The sequence below is a fragment of the Loxodonta africana genome, chromosome 18, assembly GCF_030014295.1.
Source record: "Loxodonta africana isolate mLoxAfr1 chromosome 18, mLoxAfr1.hap2, whole genome shotgun sequence".
In the NCBI taxonomy this organism is placed as follows: Eukaryota; Metazoa; Chordata; class Mammalia; order Proboscidea; family Elephantidae; genus Loxodonta; species Loxodonta africana.
The window spans coordinates 34,591,918-34,608,709 of NC_087359.1; the positions used below are offsets into that span (position 1 = coordinate 34,591,918).

The following is a 16,792-nucleotide window of genomic DNA, read 5'->3' on the forward strand; positions in this document are numbered from 1 at the left end:
GCTCCCTCTAGCCCAATAACTAGCTCCTTGGCCTCAGGCAGTCCTTCTCTTGCTGAGCCTCATGTTCTCATCCATAAATGGACAGGATGATCTCAGGTTCAGGAGCCTGAGTCCCAAAGAATGAAGCATCCAAATCAAATGCTCCTCCCAGTCCACTAGGTGGGTGAGGAGGGTCCTTCTAGGAGAGAAACAGGGTAGGGAATAGGTGGTAAGGCAGGCTGGGCCCTGGGTGGTTAGGGCTCAGGTTCCCATATGAGTGTCAGGAAACTTCCAGAAGGGGCCCTAGACCCCTGGGATACACTGATTGCCCCCACCCCAGGAATGTGAGCAGGAGGCTGATGCTTGCAGAGGCTGTGGACTGGGGCGAGTGTGGGAGAAGGATGGGGCCTCTCCCAGGGATTTTTCCCCAAATGGTCAGCTGCTACTCAGGATGGGGGTGGGGCAGGGAGTCCCCACAGCTGGGGAGGTTGTGCCAGGGGAAAGCCCACTCTTCCTGAGGGCCTGGGGGGCTCAGTTTGGCCCCCTTGGTTCTAGCAGCCTGGGGATGGGGGCAGGGTGAGGGAAGGTGGGAAACAATTGTGTCCGTGGGGACAATCCTGCCCCAGCCACTGCTGGGGTCCTGTCTGAGCCCCAGCCCCTTGTCATTCTGGTGGCAGGCAAGGGGTGTGTGTGCGAGAATGGCTCTTGTGAAAGAGGCTGGGAGGAGCCCTGACACCTGGAACTCTTCCTTCGAGTAAATTCGGAAACCACTGGGTGGGGCCAGCCTACTTTCTTGGTTTTCTTCAAGGAAAGGGAGTGGGCTGAGTTTAACAAGAGTAGAGATGCCCCCAACCCTACTCACTGAGAGGCCTGGGATTGTCTCTACTGCTATAAAGCTAGGCCAAGGCCCTCTACACACCCTTTTACTCCTGGAGCATGGAGGCTGGGAGGTAGGAGTATGGGGGGAGGGCTACACTGAGCTTGTCCATTCAGACGTGAAATGCATCTTTGTCATGGGCATATTGGGAGAGAATGGAGAGTAGAGTCTTTGGGGTCATCTCAGACCAGGGTAAAGAATAAGTCTTGGGAGAGCTGAAAGGAGCCTTGTTGGCGAAATTGTTAAGCACTTGTTAAGCACTTGGCTACTAACCGGAAGGTTGGTGGTTCGAATCCATCAGCTGCTCCATGGGAGAAAGATGTGGCAGTCTGCTTCTATAAAGATTACAGCCTTGGAAACCCTATGGGGCAGTTCTACTCTGTCCTATGGTGTCACTGAGTCAGAATCCACCTGAGAATGAGGTAGGCAGCTTCAGAGCCCAACCCTTCTGAGAGACACCTGCTCTGGCTTATCCTCCTACACCAAGCAGGGTAAGCTGCACTTCCTTCTGAAATTGTCCTGGACAAGACAACACAGAACGGGCCGTAGACGGCCTCGACCCGCCTCTGGGTAGAGACTGAACATCCTAATGAAAGAAAATCAACCTCTTCCTCCATCCTGGGGATTGAACCCTTGTCTAAAGAAAATAGTCATTCCCAAGCTCTGAGCGCCTGCGTGAAGGTCAATCCTGAATATTCATAATGAATTTACCTTTCCTTGTCTGCTGTCTATAAAAGCCCACCTCCCACACCCCTCCAAGCTGTCTGCGAGCAGTCTTGGAGGCAGCAGCCCCGATTGCTCCTTTCCCTGTTCAATGAAATAAAGGCGTCTTTCTGATCTTCCACTTTGGCCTGTTGTTTATTGGCTGTAACGAGTCATGCGGAGCAAAACCTGGGGTTTTCACCCGGCAACAAGCACAGTGGGTTTTTGGGTTTGGGGAGAGCTGGAGGGGGAGGTTTGTATCTCCTAAAGGCTGGTGATCCATGGTGATCCACCCTTTCTTTCCTGATGCCTGGAGGCTGGGAGGGGGCAGTATGGGCCAGAGCCTCCTGAGCCTGGCGTGGTGGGGGGCTTGGGGCTAGCTGAGACCAGAGGTGTGCAGGTGGGGGCAGTGGAAGGAGCACAGGACGGGGAAACGGGAAGCTGGGGCTTGGTGGCTTTGAGCAGGCCATAGGCACGCTCTGGAACTCAGCCGCTGCACTATAAAAGGCGGTGAGTTGAGCCACAGCTAACGGCCCCCCGGCTCTGACACCACAGGGCAAAGGCTAATCTCCAGGGAGGTGGGGAGTCTGTGTCTGCGGCTGCTGCTCCCGGTCTTAGAGCAGGGGCAGGCTAGGAGTGAGAGCCCTGCTCAGAGGCCTTGGCTCTCAGCTCCCCAGGCAGCAAATATGGGCAAGGACGAAGGCGGCAGGGAGGTGCTGTTCCCACCAGGCCCCGCTGCACTTCCAGCTGCAACCAGAAGAACCAGCCCTGGGCCTGGATGGCTCATCCCAGAGGGTGATCTCACTTATCCCAACAACAGTCCCAGACGGCAGGGAGGGTCTGGGATGAGGCGCCCCATTGTGTGGAGGGGGACACTGAGGCTCCAAGGGAGCATGACTCAGCCGTTGTCGGGAGCCTGGCTTGTCAGGGGTAGAGTGGGTATGGAAGGGGAGCAGAACCCACACTAGCCTGGGCCAGAAAAGGAGCTGAGAGCCTGCCTGGGCACTTAGGCAGGGGCTGTCCCCCCTCAGCAGACTCCCCAGGATCCACTCCTACTGATGAGCTGAGTGGGGAGGGGCCAGAGTGTGGGACAGGGCCAGAGACAGCCCCCTGCACCCCTCTGCTGGGGAAGAAGCCCCTCCCCATAGTGAATGGGTAGGTGGGTCAGGAAGCCACAATTGGGGGAGCACCGAGGTGTGTCTAGAAAGCTAAGCCGGAACAGGCGGTGGCTGTGTGCTGGGGCACAGGCATGTTCCCAGGGAATGGTCCCAGCTCCCCCATCCCCCCCCCCCCCAAGGAAAGCCTCATACGTTCAAGGAGCGCTCAGGGCAGGCAGGGCTTTGGGGAAGAGTGACCCAGGGCTGAAACCATGGTCCTCTTGGGGGTGGTGTGGGGAATTTTGGTGGCTTCATCCAGGATACCCCATGCAGGCCCAGGCTGCTGGGGACATGCAGTAGTGGCTGGATTGAGGGATTGAGCTGTGGGGATCTGCGGAGGGAGTCACAGGTCCACGCACACTCCGCCCCGCTGCTGCCAGAACGTTTCACGGCTCTGTCAGCAAGGCAGAAGCTGCCGGTCTGCAACTGCCCATGAGACACCTCTCCCACTCTCGTATGCTGAACACACTCTCCCCATAGCCAGACCCAGACCCATGCCAGGTAGTCAGCCCCCTGGGACTCTTCCTTAGCCACACCCTCGCCCTGGAGGGCTGACCCAGCAGCATTTCCAGCAGGGCAGATGATGACACCTGTGCTGGGAACCCCATCCTGCTCTGTGCCTGGGTCGCCCTGAGTGAGGGGAAGGAGGAGATGCAGGCCCTGGCCCAGAGATGCACCTGCCCAAAGGGAGCGGCTGGTCAGGGCACAGTGGCGGGGCTGACGATGCTCCCCTGCCCCTATGTAGTGTGCGGCTCCGTGCTGGCTCAGGCTGTGGGAGGTAGATGGGAACAGAAGGACCAGAGCCAATGGAGGTTCTGCCAATGGGCACAGAGCGGCAGCTGTGACCGTGCCCAAAATCTTTCTGAGGAGCCCTTGTTTGCACAGAGCAGTGTGAGGGGCTGGGACAGCCCCTGCCCTCAGAAGGGAGACATCGACAATCCGGAAGGAGGAGGAACCCCTAAAGCACACCTGAAATTCACAGGCTCACCTTCATGTGGGACTTGTCAGGGGGCTAGAGCCTGGACTGGGGACATTTGTCATCCCCAGGGAGCCCGCTCCCCTCTGTTTCCCTGAAGACCCCTGTACCCCATCACAGCCTGAGCATACAGTGTTGTGATTATATTGACCTCTCCCCACCAGACTGCATGCCTGGGGCTTCTCTGTCTTGTTGAGTGTCTAGAATAGTGCCTGCTGAATTAGTGAAGTGATAGCCACCAGCCTGTACCAGGTGCTTTATTTACTTCACTTCCAGTCTTCCTAACATGCCTGTGACCTAGTGCTATTACACTATTCTCATTTCCCAGAGAAGGAGGCTACGGGTCAGAGAGGCTAAACGATTTGCCCCAAGGCTTGCCCCCGCCCTTGCCCTGACAGCAGCTTGCTGTGTCCTGGCCTGTCGGGGCTCTTCTCTTTCCTCATCCTGCCCTGATGCCTGTGGCCCTGGCCTGCCCACCAGGGGTTGGGGACCCTGCAGAGATCCCTTTCACTGCCCAGCCTCCCTCAGGCCTCCTGCCCCTCTCTGCTACCCTCCCCCCAACCCCAGCACCCAGCCTGGCTGGTCCTTGGAATCCCTCAGCGAGCCTGTAGAACATCCCCATGGCCAGGCTGGTCCTTGGCAATGCCGGTGCTATGGGTGGGAGCAGGAGCCAGGACTTGAATGGGGACTCACAGCAAGTTGAGGCCTGGCACTTGCCAATAATGTTTCCCAGCCAGCTTGGCAGAGATGACCTCATATGAGAGATGGGGTGGGGTGAAGGAAGGAGGAAGGAGGCCAGTGGTGGGGTGGGGGAATGCACTGCCTGGAGGGGAGCAAGCTTGGGGGAGTTTGTGCTCTGGGCCCATCAGGCTTAGTGGTTTTGGCTATTGGAAATCTCAGGGCAGGTGCACATTGCTGGCACGGCAGAAATGTCCTCCTGCTCCTTCTCTGCCTATTTGGATCCTTTGAGGCCTGGCTGGAGCCGCTTCTCTGCCAGGAAGCCTCTCCCCTGGTTACTCGGAAGGCCAGGGCTAGGCAGGCCAGACCCTCCTTCACTGCTGTGGCTCAGAGTCGGGTGGCCCTTACCCTGGATGCAGTCTGCGGTGTGTAGGGGGGGCGGGTGACAGAGGGGGCCAAGCCCCCCAGGCTTGACCTGTGCCAGCAACCTAGCCCTTCATTTCCTGCCATGTGGAACTGTATTTCCCAGCCTTAGTTTTCTCTCCTGGGTCAAACAACAAGCTCTTCTGAGGTCAGGGGCTGGGGCTGTGTCATGATTCCCTTGGCCCCCTCCTCCTGAGTGCTGTTCACGCAGTGGGGCTTGATCTATGGTGTTGACAGAGAGGGTTTATGGGTTGGTGGGTGACTTCCTGGCAGCTTCTTAGACCGTGAGGATACCCGGATCTTCAGCCCTGGGCCTGTGTGTGATCCCACCCTGATTTCTCAAGAAATGTGGCTGGGGTGGGGGGAGGCGGTGATCCAATTGATGAAGGAGGCAAGAAGGTGTGGGAGGGAGCAGAGAAGGAAGGGGTTCCTAGAGATTCCGCTGGGAGCTTGGGTGTGAATTTTCTTTGGGGAGCTAGGCCTGTTTGAGTCTCAGCTCTTTCGCTTCCATGCTGTTTAACCTTGGATAGGTGTCTTACTCTCTCTGGTTGGAGCTTGATGACCTTTGGTGACCTTGAAGGCCATTTCCAGTTCTGAAGCTGGAGTCTGGTTGGATCTGAACTCCAGGTCTATCCTGACACCTGAGATGGTGGGGTTCTTGTCCAAGATTCCAGAGTCCCGTTTGCTTACTTTGGGAGAGAGGGAGAGGAGCATCAAATTTTCTCTTCCAGGCCTGGCTCCAAAGGCACACTCTGGGCGTTGGGCTCTGTTCATACCTCTGGGCCATGTGCCTGCAAGCAGGTGATGGCAGGATACGCTGTGGTAGTACAAAACCCTGGGTGTGCTGAGCTGGGGTTTTCTGCCTCAAGGTTCCAGGCAGTATCGCCCAGCCGAGCTCAGGCTGAGGTAAGCCCTTTCTCGGCTCCTGTGCCCTAAGCAGGGGCAAGGATAGCGCCCAGCACCATGGGTCATCCCACAGAAACCCAAGAAGGCCTCTGCCTTTGGGGCTAGGCCCCCTAAACCTCCCTTCAGCCCTCAGTGCTTAGCCAGGCCTCAGGCCAAGGTCATGCCCACTGAGCTCAGCACCAGGTGCCGTGGGGAGGTAGATGAAACTCAGACATACCTGGTTCCTGCCTGCAAGGCATCATGGGAGAATGAAGAGAGCTGGAGTGCCAGGTTCTAATCCTGGATCTGCAGTTTAAAGCTGAGTGACTTTGGGCAAATCATCCCCTCTTCTGATACTCCCTCTGCCCTCTTCACTTGACAGAGTTACCCCAAGGTTTAAAAAATAATGCAAATTTGAGACATCAAGGTCACTGGATGGCACAAATGGTTTGCACTTGACTTCTAACCTAAAGGTTTGTGGTTTGAACCCATCCAATGGCACTGTGGAAAAAAGGCCTGGCGGTCTGCTTCTGTAAAGATCACAGTCAAGATGACCGTATGGAGGAGTTCTACTCTGTAATGCATGGGGTCGCCATGAGTAGGAATCAATTAGATGGCAATAGGGTTTGGAGGGGTGTAGGATAGTGGTAAGGTCACAGGCTGGGGAGCAGAAGGTCAGGGGCTCAAATCTCAGCTCCCCTGTTGACTTGTGACTTGGGAAGCCCACTTGCTCGGGAATGTCCCAGCTCCCTCACTGTGCAGTCCTGGCCAAAATCATGCCCACCTCTCAGAACTTCGCAGCGCTCCTGGTAATGCCTGGGGGTGTCAGGTGACCAGAGCATCTTAGTGCTCTTCCCCCGCTCCGTGGTGGAATGAATGAAGCTGCCAAGCCCTGGCTGGGATCTGTGGGCACACAGGGAAAATTGTGGGGAAGGGATCCCTGGATAGCATTGTTTTCCATGTGGGAATTCTGAGGCCCATGACAGGGTCAGGGGTCACACACTGTGCTAGTGGCAGGACAGGACTCCTCCTCTCCTCCCCTGGTTTACAAGTGAGCAGGTAAGAGCAGTGGGCTGGCCTGGAGGAAGAGAGCACTGGGGAGTGTGGGAGCAGAAAGGAGACAGCAGGGCCTGCGTGGGGGTATGAAAGGGAGGTGACAGAGTGCAGCGGAGGGGGGTGTGAGGAGGCAAGTGAGGGGCCAATCAGCTGGAAAGGAGGGATGGGGAGGCTGAGGGGCAGGGCTGGCCACGGGGGAGGGAGGGCCTACTGTTGAACCCTGTACAGCCTGGGCCTTTCATGTACATTCCTATGTGGCTGGTGGTGTGTCCTCCCCTTTTACCGATGAGAAAACTGAAGCCCAGAGGGGCTAAGCTGTGCAGTTCGTAAGGGGCAGAGGAGGGATTTAAGTTATCACCTGTCTTGATCCAAAGTGCACGCTGTTTCCAGGGTACATTCTACTTTTGGCAATCCTGGGGGCTCAAAGGTAGCCCCCGAAAGTGGGGTTGAATCCAGCAGGGGAAAGAGAGTCATAGGATTTCTAGAACCAGAACTAAAAGGACTCTGAGATCACCTGGTCCAGCCTGGTCACTTTACTGAGGGGAAACAGAGGCCCAGAGAGGGGAGGCAGGGACCTCAGATCACACAGCGAGCAGAGCAGAACCAGGCCTAGAGCCCAGCTCCTGCCTTGCGTGCCTAGAGCTGGGCTTGTAGGATGCCCACAGCCGTATCTGGAGACAGCCCTGGGATGGCACTGCTGAGGCCTCCCTCAGCCAAGGCCATCACAGTGGGGCAGAGAGTCCTTTCGATAGCTGGCTCATTGCCAGGGGACGCAGCCACTGCAAAGCTGCCTGTGCCGAGGCCCTGCTGGCCCCATGGGCTCCAGGAACCAAAGCTGGGAGTCTCAGCCACCCAGCCTGAGTCACTACCGACTTGGCATTTGTGTGTTCTTCTCTCAGTCCCACGCCCCCTGGAGCTGGGTGTGAACCCTAAGCTAGCAGACAGCGAAGTGAGTAGACCCCAGGCTTAACAATCCGGAGAGGGGAGTTGGACGAGCCTGGAGTGATGAAATCTGGAGGAGAACCTACAGTCAGCAGTCATGGGGGCCCCGCCTTTCCCAGACAGCATATAAAGTTTCCAGCAAATCAAGGCAGCCACAGCATCCTCTCTCAGCCTTCCTGAGCACCTCCCGGGCATTCTACACGCTCTCTCCTTCATCTCCTTCTCGGCACCATGACTACCTGCAGCCGCCAGTTCACCTCCTCCAGCTCCCTGAAGGGCTCCTGTGGCATCGGCGGCGGCTCCGGCCGCATCTCCTCTGTCCTGACTGCAGGCTCCTGCCGGGCCCCCAGTGCCTATGGGGGTCTGTCAGTCACCTCCTCCCGCTTCTCTTCTGGGGGAGCCTGCGGAATAGGGGGTGGCTATGGCGGTGGCTTCAGCAGCAGCAGCTTTGGTGGGGCTCTGGGTAGTGGCTTTGGTGGAGGATACGGTGGTGGTCTTGGTGCTGGCTTTGGTGGTGGCTTTGGTGCTGGGTTCATTGCTGGTGATGGCGGCCTCCTCTCTGGCAATGAGAAGATCACGATGCAGAACCTCAATGACCGCCTGGCCTCCTACCTGGACAAGGTGCGTGCCCTGGAGGAGGCCAATGCTGACCTGGAGATAAAGATCCGTGACTGGTACCAGAAGCAGCGGCCCACTGAGATCAAAGACTACAGCCCCTACTTCCAGACCATCGAGGACCTGAGGAACAAGGTGAGTGGGCCAGGTGGCTGGCCCTGGTGCACAAAGCATTGAGAGAGGCCAGGGCTGCAGTGGCCCTTAGGAAACTGACTCCTAGCATCTCTGCTTTACAAACAGGGAAACTGAAGCCCAACTTGGGGGGTGGCCAAGGGTCACCAAGAATTGGTGGCAGATGGCTCCTTTTCAGCATCTATGTGTCTGAACTGGGGCTGGAACCTGGAATCTCTTATTCCCTTGGAGGGTTCTTTGCATGGCACACTCAGTTTCCCTCAACCTCAGACCCAGGATGAGGGTGGAGGGAGATGTGGGGTGTATCACCTACACATCCTGAGATGGGTGAAGAAGGTACCCCAGGGTGGCTGGGTGAGTGTAAGGCCTCCCAGCCAGGCCACCCCCAGATTTGGGGAGGTTCCTTTCCTCCCCCTCTGCCATTTGCCCTCCAAGAGTGAGGTCCTTGACTGACCAGGCCTCCTGTCCCTCCATTCCCACCCAGATCATCAGGGCCACCATTGAGAATGCCCAGCCTATTCTGCAGATCGATAACGCCAGGCTGGCAGCTGATGACTTCAGGACCAAGTGAGCAGCTACTGTGGTGGACTGAGGGCAGGGGCAACGAATGGGGCCGTCCGCTCAGGGCTGGAGCCTGATGCTCTGACCTCTGCCCCTTAGGTACGAGCATGAGCTGGCACTGCGCCAGAGTGTAGAAGCCGACATCAACGGCCTGCGCAGGGTGCTGGATGAGCTGACCCTGGCCAGAACCGACCTGGAGATGCAGATTGAGAGCCTGAAGGAGGAGCTGGTCTTTATGAAGAAGAACCACGAGGAGGTGAGGCCCCTGCTGGCGTTGGGGGTGGGAGGCTGGCTTAGTGGGATTGCTAGATCTACCTGGGGCCAGGACAGGGGCCTGCTGAGCTGACCGACTCTTGCCATCCCTCCCTAGGAGATGCTTATCCTGCGGGGTCAGACTGGCGGGGATGTCAATGTGGAGATGGACGCAGCTCCCGGTGTGGACCTGAGTCGCATCCTGAACGAGATGCGTGACCAGTATGAGCAAATCGCGGAGAAGAACCGCAGAGACGCTGAGGCCTGGTTCCTGAGCAAGGTGGGACTCGGATCCTCAGCTCTCCTGTGGGACCTTGCAGCTGGGGAGACCTCTGAGCATCTGAAAGCTCTTACCCTTCTTTCCTGTCTCAGACTGAGGAGCTGAACAGAGAAGTGGCCTCTAACAGCGAACTGGTGCAGAGCAGCCGAACCGAAGTGACTGAGCTCCGGAGGGTGTTGCAAGGCCTGGAGATCGAGCTGCAGTCCCAGCTCAGCCTGGTATGGAAGACCCAGCCCTGCCCTGTCCCCCAGGTCATCAGTAATGGCCAGTACCCTCTCAACACCACAATACACTCCTATTCCTCTCTTCCTTTTCTTTTTTTTGTCTCATTGTCCTGCTCAGGAGTGGGACAGGAGGGATCATTGTATCCATTTTACAGATGGGGAAGCTCATGCCCAGAATGATGGAATAACTTTGCTCCCTGTTGACTTGCCCGTCAGTAGCCCACCTGGGTTCAAACTCCACACACGTCTCAGGAAACATGTCCAGAGACCTGGAGAGACAGACAAACACCTCCGTTGACTCTCTGTTTCTCACTCCCACTCGCAGAAAGCGTCCCTGGAGAACAGTCTGGAGGAGACCAAAGGCCGCTACTGCATGCAGCTGGCCCAGATCCAGGACTTGATCAGCAGCGTGGAGGAGCAGCTGGCACAGCTGCGCTGCGAGATGGAACAACAGAACCAGGAATACCAGATCCTGCTGGATGTGAAGACACGCCTGGAGCAGGAGATTGCCACCTACCGCCGCCTGCTGGAGGGCGAGGATGCCCAGTGAGTGGGGATCCAGTCCTGCCCCACAGACCCTCCACCCCCCCACTCCACCCCCACCCCTGCTTCTGCCAGCACATCTAACTGCTCTGCCTTTTCTCCCCCACAGCCTCTTCTCCCAGCAAACGACTGGCCAGTCCTATTCTTCCCGCGAGGGTAAGACTCCTGGGCATTCCAGCCCCTCTGCCTGTTTGCATGGGATGGGTGCCAGGTCCCTCTCCCCAGAGCCCCGAGCCCTCCCTTAGCTCCTAGGACCCAGTTCACCTCCTCTCTTCTCTCCACAGTCTCCTCTTCCTCGTCATCATTCTCCTCCAGCCGCCAGAGCCGGCCCATCCTCAAGGAGTAGGGCTCATCCAGCTTCAGCCTGAGCCAGAACTCCAAGCCCTGAGCTGCCTCTGCCACAGCCTCCTGCCCCTGCCAGCCTGCCCTCCCAAAGGCCTGGGTCAGGACCCTGTTCTCCCAGCGCGGTCCCTAGCTGTCTCCCCATTCCCTCTGCTGGTGGTGGGCTAATAAAGCTGACTTTCTGGTTGATGCAAACCTGTGTCAGTTCTATTCTTGAACTGATGGAAGGGGTGTTGCAAGTGGCTTCCAGGAACCTTCTGGGAGCCTGCGGCCTGAAGAATGCCAGGAAACGGGGCAGATCTCAGAGACTGTAGGGCCCAGAGGTATTCCTAGAAGACCTCCATGCCATCAAGGGAGTGGGGGAGAAGTTACGCAGTGCGACACAGAAAGGGAGGGAGCTCACTCGTGTTGACAGGCATTCTAGAGACATTCTTTCACTATACAAACCTAGGAAACCTGTGAGCTGGATGTGTCAGGTTCATTATGGAGACCAGAAAGCCCCTGGGATTCACGGAAGTTAAATAACTTGCATAAAGTCATGCAGAGAGTAAGTGACCTGGTTGGGGTTCAAACCCAGGTCTGCCTGGCTACGAAGTTCATGCCTTGATTTTTGTAACACTCTAGCTTTTCAGGTGTTTTAACCGAGGACTCCAAAACTTGACTCTTAACTCTATGCTTTGGCTTCCCACACTTGCACACACGATTTTTGTGTTGAATGGTGGAAGGGAAAGCCTTCTGCCTTGGGGGTGGTGTCCACGGTCACTACTGAACACCCACTCTCTCACCTTGCCCCTCCTCATCACACCTCTCAACTTCCTCCTCCTCCTCATTTCCCGCAACCATTAATTAAGTGCTGACCAGTGCCCTAGGAAATACCTGTCACCATGCTCTCCTCTTCACCCCATGGCCACTACCATCTTCCAAACTTCTCCCTCTCTCCTGAGAACTGGGCACAGTCTACTAACTGGGGCCCCTGGCCTTCCATCTCTCCCACTCCCAATTTCTACCTAAGTAACCTCTCTAACAAGAATGTGGTCAAGATCAAGAGCAAGAATGTGACAACCTGGGATAGTTCCCTTTCCCCTCTGGTCCTCAGCTCTTAATTTTCAACTCTGCTTTGGTGCCTTCCCACTCTCCCTGCCCTACACCCCATGAGTCAATCACCTGACTAATTGCACGTCCTACACCTCTCACTGGTCGTCCCTGCATCCTGGATGCTGTCCGTATTTTAAATATTTAATTAAAAAAATCAAAATTATATACGTATAACATCATGAGCCTTTTTATGACAAAGAGACATCCCCAGACTGTGTCTCATGCCTCCAGTCCCACCCCCTCGCTTTGAACTCTTAGCGGTTTCTTTTGGTATTTGCCTCCTTATTTCTAAACAGCTGGCTTAGCCTGCCATTCCTTAATTTTTCAGTTTTAGCTTTTCGTGATTGACTTCCTGCTATGAGGGATGGGGATTTAGCTCCTCTACACAGCGTCGCCCCTTCCCTCCTATTTCTCTTCTTCTCGCCCTCAAAATTATGACTTTAAATGCGATTTGCAGTCAAACCACGTTTTATACTGTATGAAATTTCCTTGGGGGAAACATTTCTTTTTCAATTTGCTTATGTTTGCTATGCAACCATCACCAATTTATGGGTCGCTGGGCGGTGCAAATGGTTTGCACCTGACTACTAACCTACAGATGGGCGGTTCAAACCCACCCAGCAGTGCTCTAGAATAAAGTCCTGGTAATCTGCTTCTGTAAAGATAGTTGTTGTTTTTGTGTGCTGTTGAGTCGATTCCTACTCATAGAGACCTCCAGGATAGAGTAGAACTGCCCGATAGGGTTTCTTAGGCTGTAATCTTTACAGGAGCAGATAGCCAGGTCTTTTCTCCCTCAGAGCCGCTGGTGGGTTTGAACCACTGCTGACCTTTCAGTTAGCAGCTGAGCGCTTTAACCATTGCACCACCAAGGCTCCTTCTGTAAAGATTACAGTCAAGAAAACCCTATGGAGCAGTTCTGCTCTGTAACGCATGGGGTTGCCTTGAGCTGGAATCAGCTTGACAGCAATGGGTTCGGTTTTTTATCACCAATTTATTTCCTATTTCACTGCTGAAAGTATAAACCTTGTCTTCAGATGTTAAAGCACTGGGTATTCCATCAGTTTCATTTTCTTGAGGATGTCCCTCCTGGAGCCCTCTGTCTTTTTATAATCACATTGAATGTACATAGTTTTACATCCAGTTTTTATTAATATTATAAGATAAGCTCTTTCTTGTGTTATTCAAAGTGTTATAGTTACTGGATTTCCAGTGGATTTTTTTTTTTTGGCTACCATTTTAAATCCTGTAGCAATGAACATCTTTCTGCATAGAGCTTTTATGAATATTTTGAATTATTCCCTTAGGCTAGATTCCCAGAAGTATAATTATTAGATGAGAAGATACACTTTAAGGCCTTTGATTTGTATTGCCAAACTCATTTAAAGAGAAGTTGTACCAGTATGTATTTTCCAGCAGGTATTGGGAGGGCCTATTTCAAAACATGCTCACCGACTTTGAGTAAAAATCATTTTGGCAAAATGATACATCTGTCACACTTTTAAGCTGATGTTAGGAACGGACGCTTACACAGAGAGAGAGTCTTGGCCTGGGCGAGCTGGTGCAATGCTCATGAGTTCCTTAGTAAGAATATATCAGAGTAGAGGACTTAGAGTGCCCTCTATCTCGGTGTACAGAGCTTTCTTTTTTTTTTAAAAATTATTTTATTTTTGTTCTTGTTGAGTATACACACAGCGGAACATACACCAATTCAACAATTTCTACTTGTACAATTCAGAGATGTGCATTACATTCTTCAAGTTGTGCAACCATGCTTATCCTCCTTTTCTGAGTTGTTCCTCCCCCATTAACATAAACTCACTGCTCCCTAAAGCTCCTATCTAATCTTTTGAGTTGCTCTTGTCAGTTTGATCCCCCATAGATTGTTCTTCCAAGAGTGTACTGATCAAGGCAGGCATTCTTTACTAGTTGAGCTAAACTATTGTTTGGTTTTAAGAAGACTTCAGGAAATACTTTTGGTTTAAGATTTAAAGATGATTTCAGGGTGATCGTTTCAGGGGTTCACCCAGACTCCAAGGCTCCAGAAAGTTTGGATTCCATGAGAATTTGAAATTCTGCTCTGAATTTTCCCCCTTTTGATCAGGATTGTTTGACAGAATCTTTGATCAAAATGTTCAGTAGTGGTAGTCAGGTAACATCCAGTTCTTCTGATCTCATGGCAAAGGGGGCAGCTATTTATGGAGGTAATTAGCCACATATTCCATTTCCTCTATTTCTGACTCTCCTTTGGAGCTGTTTTAAAAGAAGTTGTCTTTGCTAGTGTCTTCAGAGCTCATACCCCAGATCAATGGACTCTTGGAAAGCTCCATAGGAAATGTCTTAATTTGACAGATGAGGAAACTGAGGCCCAAAGTAATTAAGGAAAAAAAAAAAAGCTTTCTTATGTTCTCACAGCTAGTTAGTGGAACGTCCCAAGACCAAGAACCTTGTTTCTTGTATTCACTGCTGTGTCCTGTATTGGTCTTAGAAGAAATACAACCAGGATGCTCCTTGGAAACGAGGACAGCAACACTTTGACTCACTTACTTGGGACATGTTATTAGGAAAGGTTAATTGCTAGAAAAGGATATTGTGTTTGGTAAAGGGTCAGCAAAAATGAGGGAAATCCTCAATGAGACAGATTGACACAACAGCCGCAGCAATGGACTTGAACATGCCAATGATCATGAAGATGGCATAGGACCCTGTAATGTTATGCTCTGCTATACATAAGGCTGCCAGGAGTTGGAACCAACTCAACAGCAACTAACAACAACAACCCTGTGGAAACAAAACAGAAGTCCCTCTTAACGAAGGGCAACATCAAAGCAGAAATACAAATTTCCCCTTCAGTAAGGGAACCAGCTCCTCCACCTGGAAGTACCTTGCTGGCTGATATCTCAAGTTTCAAGTCCCAAACCAGACTGCGTTTTGCTCTTGGCTAGCCTTTCCCACTTCCTGAGATCCTGGAGTCTGCGAAGAGAAGGCTGAGCCCTCTCGAATGTACCTTGTAACTTGTCTATTTTGAACACACCCTCAGATTCCTTATGCTTGAGTTAGTGTCAAAGTTTGCGAAATATTGTTTTAGATAATTACATAAAGTTCTGAAACAATGGCTAGAGTGAGAATTAATGATAGCTCATAAGGCGTATCTGCTGATGTAAATGAATTAGTAGTAAGCTAGTGAGGTTTTGCTTTCTTTGGGCCCATTGTCTTTGAGAGCTATAAAAAACTCAGCTTTCCTCCTTAGTGTCTAAGATAAGCAATTTCTTATTTTTGCCTTCCCACTGCTGTTGCTTGTTGTTTAAGGCCTTCTGGTGGCTCCCTGAAGCATAAACACAAATAAAGCTCTTTGTGCTGGTCCCCAACAATCCATAGACAGTACCCAGCACATAAGGGACATTTGATAAAGAGTTGTGGAGTCAAGTGAAGGAGGTTTGGTTTAGAAGCCTCTGCTTTTTTGGGTCTTCATGGAACCTTGTTAGAAGCAAGGTTCTGGAGGGCAGGTGTTGTTGTATCTATGGAAAACAGTGCTTATGGCAATTAGCTTTAAATTTTTTTTTTACTCTCACAGCTGGTGATGGAGGCTGGGTGGCTAATAGAAACAGCTCATTGGTGCTGCCCCTCCGCAGGTGGTGCCCAGTGCATGTGCCATACCTACCATACCCTCGATATGCCTCTGCTGGCCTCCTGCCATCTGGTTCTCATGGGCTTCTCATTGTGTTGGCCCAAGGCAGCCTCCATGGGTAGGTATTGATGGAATGCCCTGGAAGAGAAACCAGGTATCTTTCTTGAGCCCTGAAGCCCAGTCTGTGAGAGCTGAGGCACCCAATGAGTAGGGCTCTTTATCTGGCCTTTTCTCCAGTGTGCTGTGTTGCCACCACCATGGGCAGGTACAGCTTTGCGTCCCTCAACTCTCAACAGTTCAAGACTCCTAAGGGGTTTTGAGAAGATCAAGGGGCGTTAAAGCAAATAAGGCAGGTATCAGAAAGAGGGTCCTATTCTGACTTTGCCCCCTGTTAGCATATTGCTAGGTTTTAAGAGTCTCCCTCTTTCCTACAATTACAGGGTCGTTACATATAAAACAGGTACATTTTGATCCTTCCAGCTTTTTATCTATCATACGAATAGTGTAACAGCATAAAAGGGAATAGAAAAAATAAAATTTTTCATCCATTGTTCTGTCATAGAGTTTGTATTTTTCCAGGCTCCTTTCTGGCCTTTGTGCATGTAAGTACACAGCAAAGATGATTTTCAAATTCTTTAAGGGGCTTAATGTAATGTTACATTGATAGAAATGGAAGACCAGTATAAAAGGACGTATGTATATGCAAGGATACTTTTTGCTGCCTTATCTGGAGTGACAGAAAAGGGAAAACAAAGCCACAAGCCATCTGTAGTGGACAGGCTGAATAAATCATGGTCCACTCATACTGTGGAGTACTGAGCAGCTCTCACAATCAATAAACTGGAGCCATGTCAGATGGCAAAGAGTCCTCAAAGTTCTGGGAAGAGAGAAATGGACAATGCAGAAAAGTGCATGAAGTATACTGATTTCACTCGTGTGAAATAAACAAGCAATTCCCCACTTAGATAAATGCATGTGTATGTGTGTTCATGCAAGACTAAATGAACACCAAAAATAGGAAAGGGTACGTGTAAGGTTGTTAACATGGATTACCTTGGGGTTGGAGTGTGAGGCTGATGTGGAGAGGGGGTGGAGTAGAAGTGGAGCCAAGAAAAACCAACCAAAACCAAGCCCATTGCTGTTGAGTCAATTGAGACTCAAAGTAACCCTACAGGACAGAGTAGAACTGCCCCGTAGGGTTTCCAAGGCTGTAAATCTTTACAGGAGCAGACTGTCACATCTTTCTCCTAAGGCTTGGCTGGTGGGTTTGAACTGCCGACCTTTTGGTTAGCAGCTGAATGCTTCACCACAGTGCCACCAGGGATCCTTGCCAAAAACAACAGGAAAGGAAAAAAAGAGTGCAAATATCTTTATACATGTGCATAAAAATTATGTATGCAAGTGTATAAATAAAGAAATCAAATAAAAACTTTAAAAATGAAGAATCA

The 16,792-nt window shown here is 52.2% G+C and overlaps 1 protein-coding gene across 1 annotated transcript; it reads left to right on the forward strand.

The window, feature by feature from the left end:
- The first annotated feature begins 7,906 nt into the window (after window positions 1–7,906).
- LOC100674252 (keratin, type I cytoskeletal 16) lies at window positions 7,907–10,705 on the forward strand. Its single transcript, XM_064271090.1, has 8 exons — window positions 7,907–8,425; window positions 8,907–8,989; window positions 9,083–9,239; window positions 9,354–9,515; window positions 9,608–9,733; window positions 10,065–10,285; window positions 10,392–10,438; window positions 10,567–10,705. Exons 1-8 carry the CDS (start codon window positions 7,907–7,909, stop codon window positions 10,626–10,628), a joined length of 1,377 nt encoding a protein of 458 aa, XP_064127160.1. The 3' UTR covers window positions 10,629–10,705.
- Window positions 10,706–16,792: the final 6,087 nt, after the last annotated feature.

What these genes read in the sequence shown, in the direction of transcription:
- LOC100674252 (XM_064271090.1), top strand. Translation starts at nt 7,907, where the DNA reads ATGACTACCTGCAGCCGCCAGTTCACCTCCTCCAGCTCCCTGAAGGGC. An exon ending in TCGAGGACCTGAGGAACAAG is followed by an intron (nt 8,426 to 8,906) that starts GTGAGTGGGCCA and finishes ATTCCCACCCAG; the next exon opens with ATCATCAGGGCCACCATTGA. An exon ending in GCTGATGACTTCAGGACCAA is followed by an intron (nt 8,990 to 9,082) that starts GTGAGCAGCTAC and finishes TCTGCCCCTTAG; the next exon opens with GTACGAGCATGAGCTGGCAC.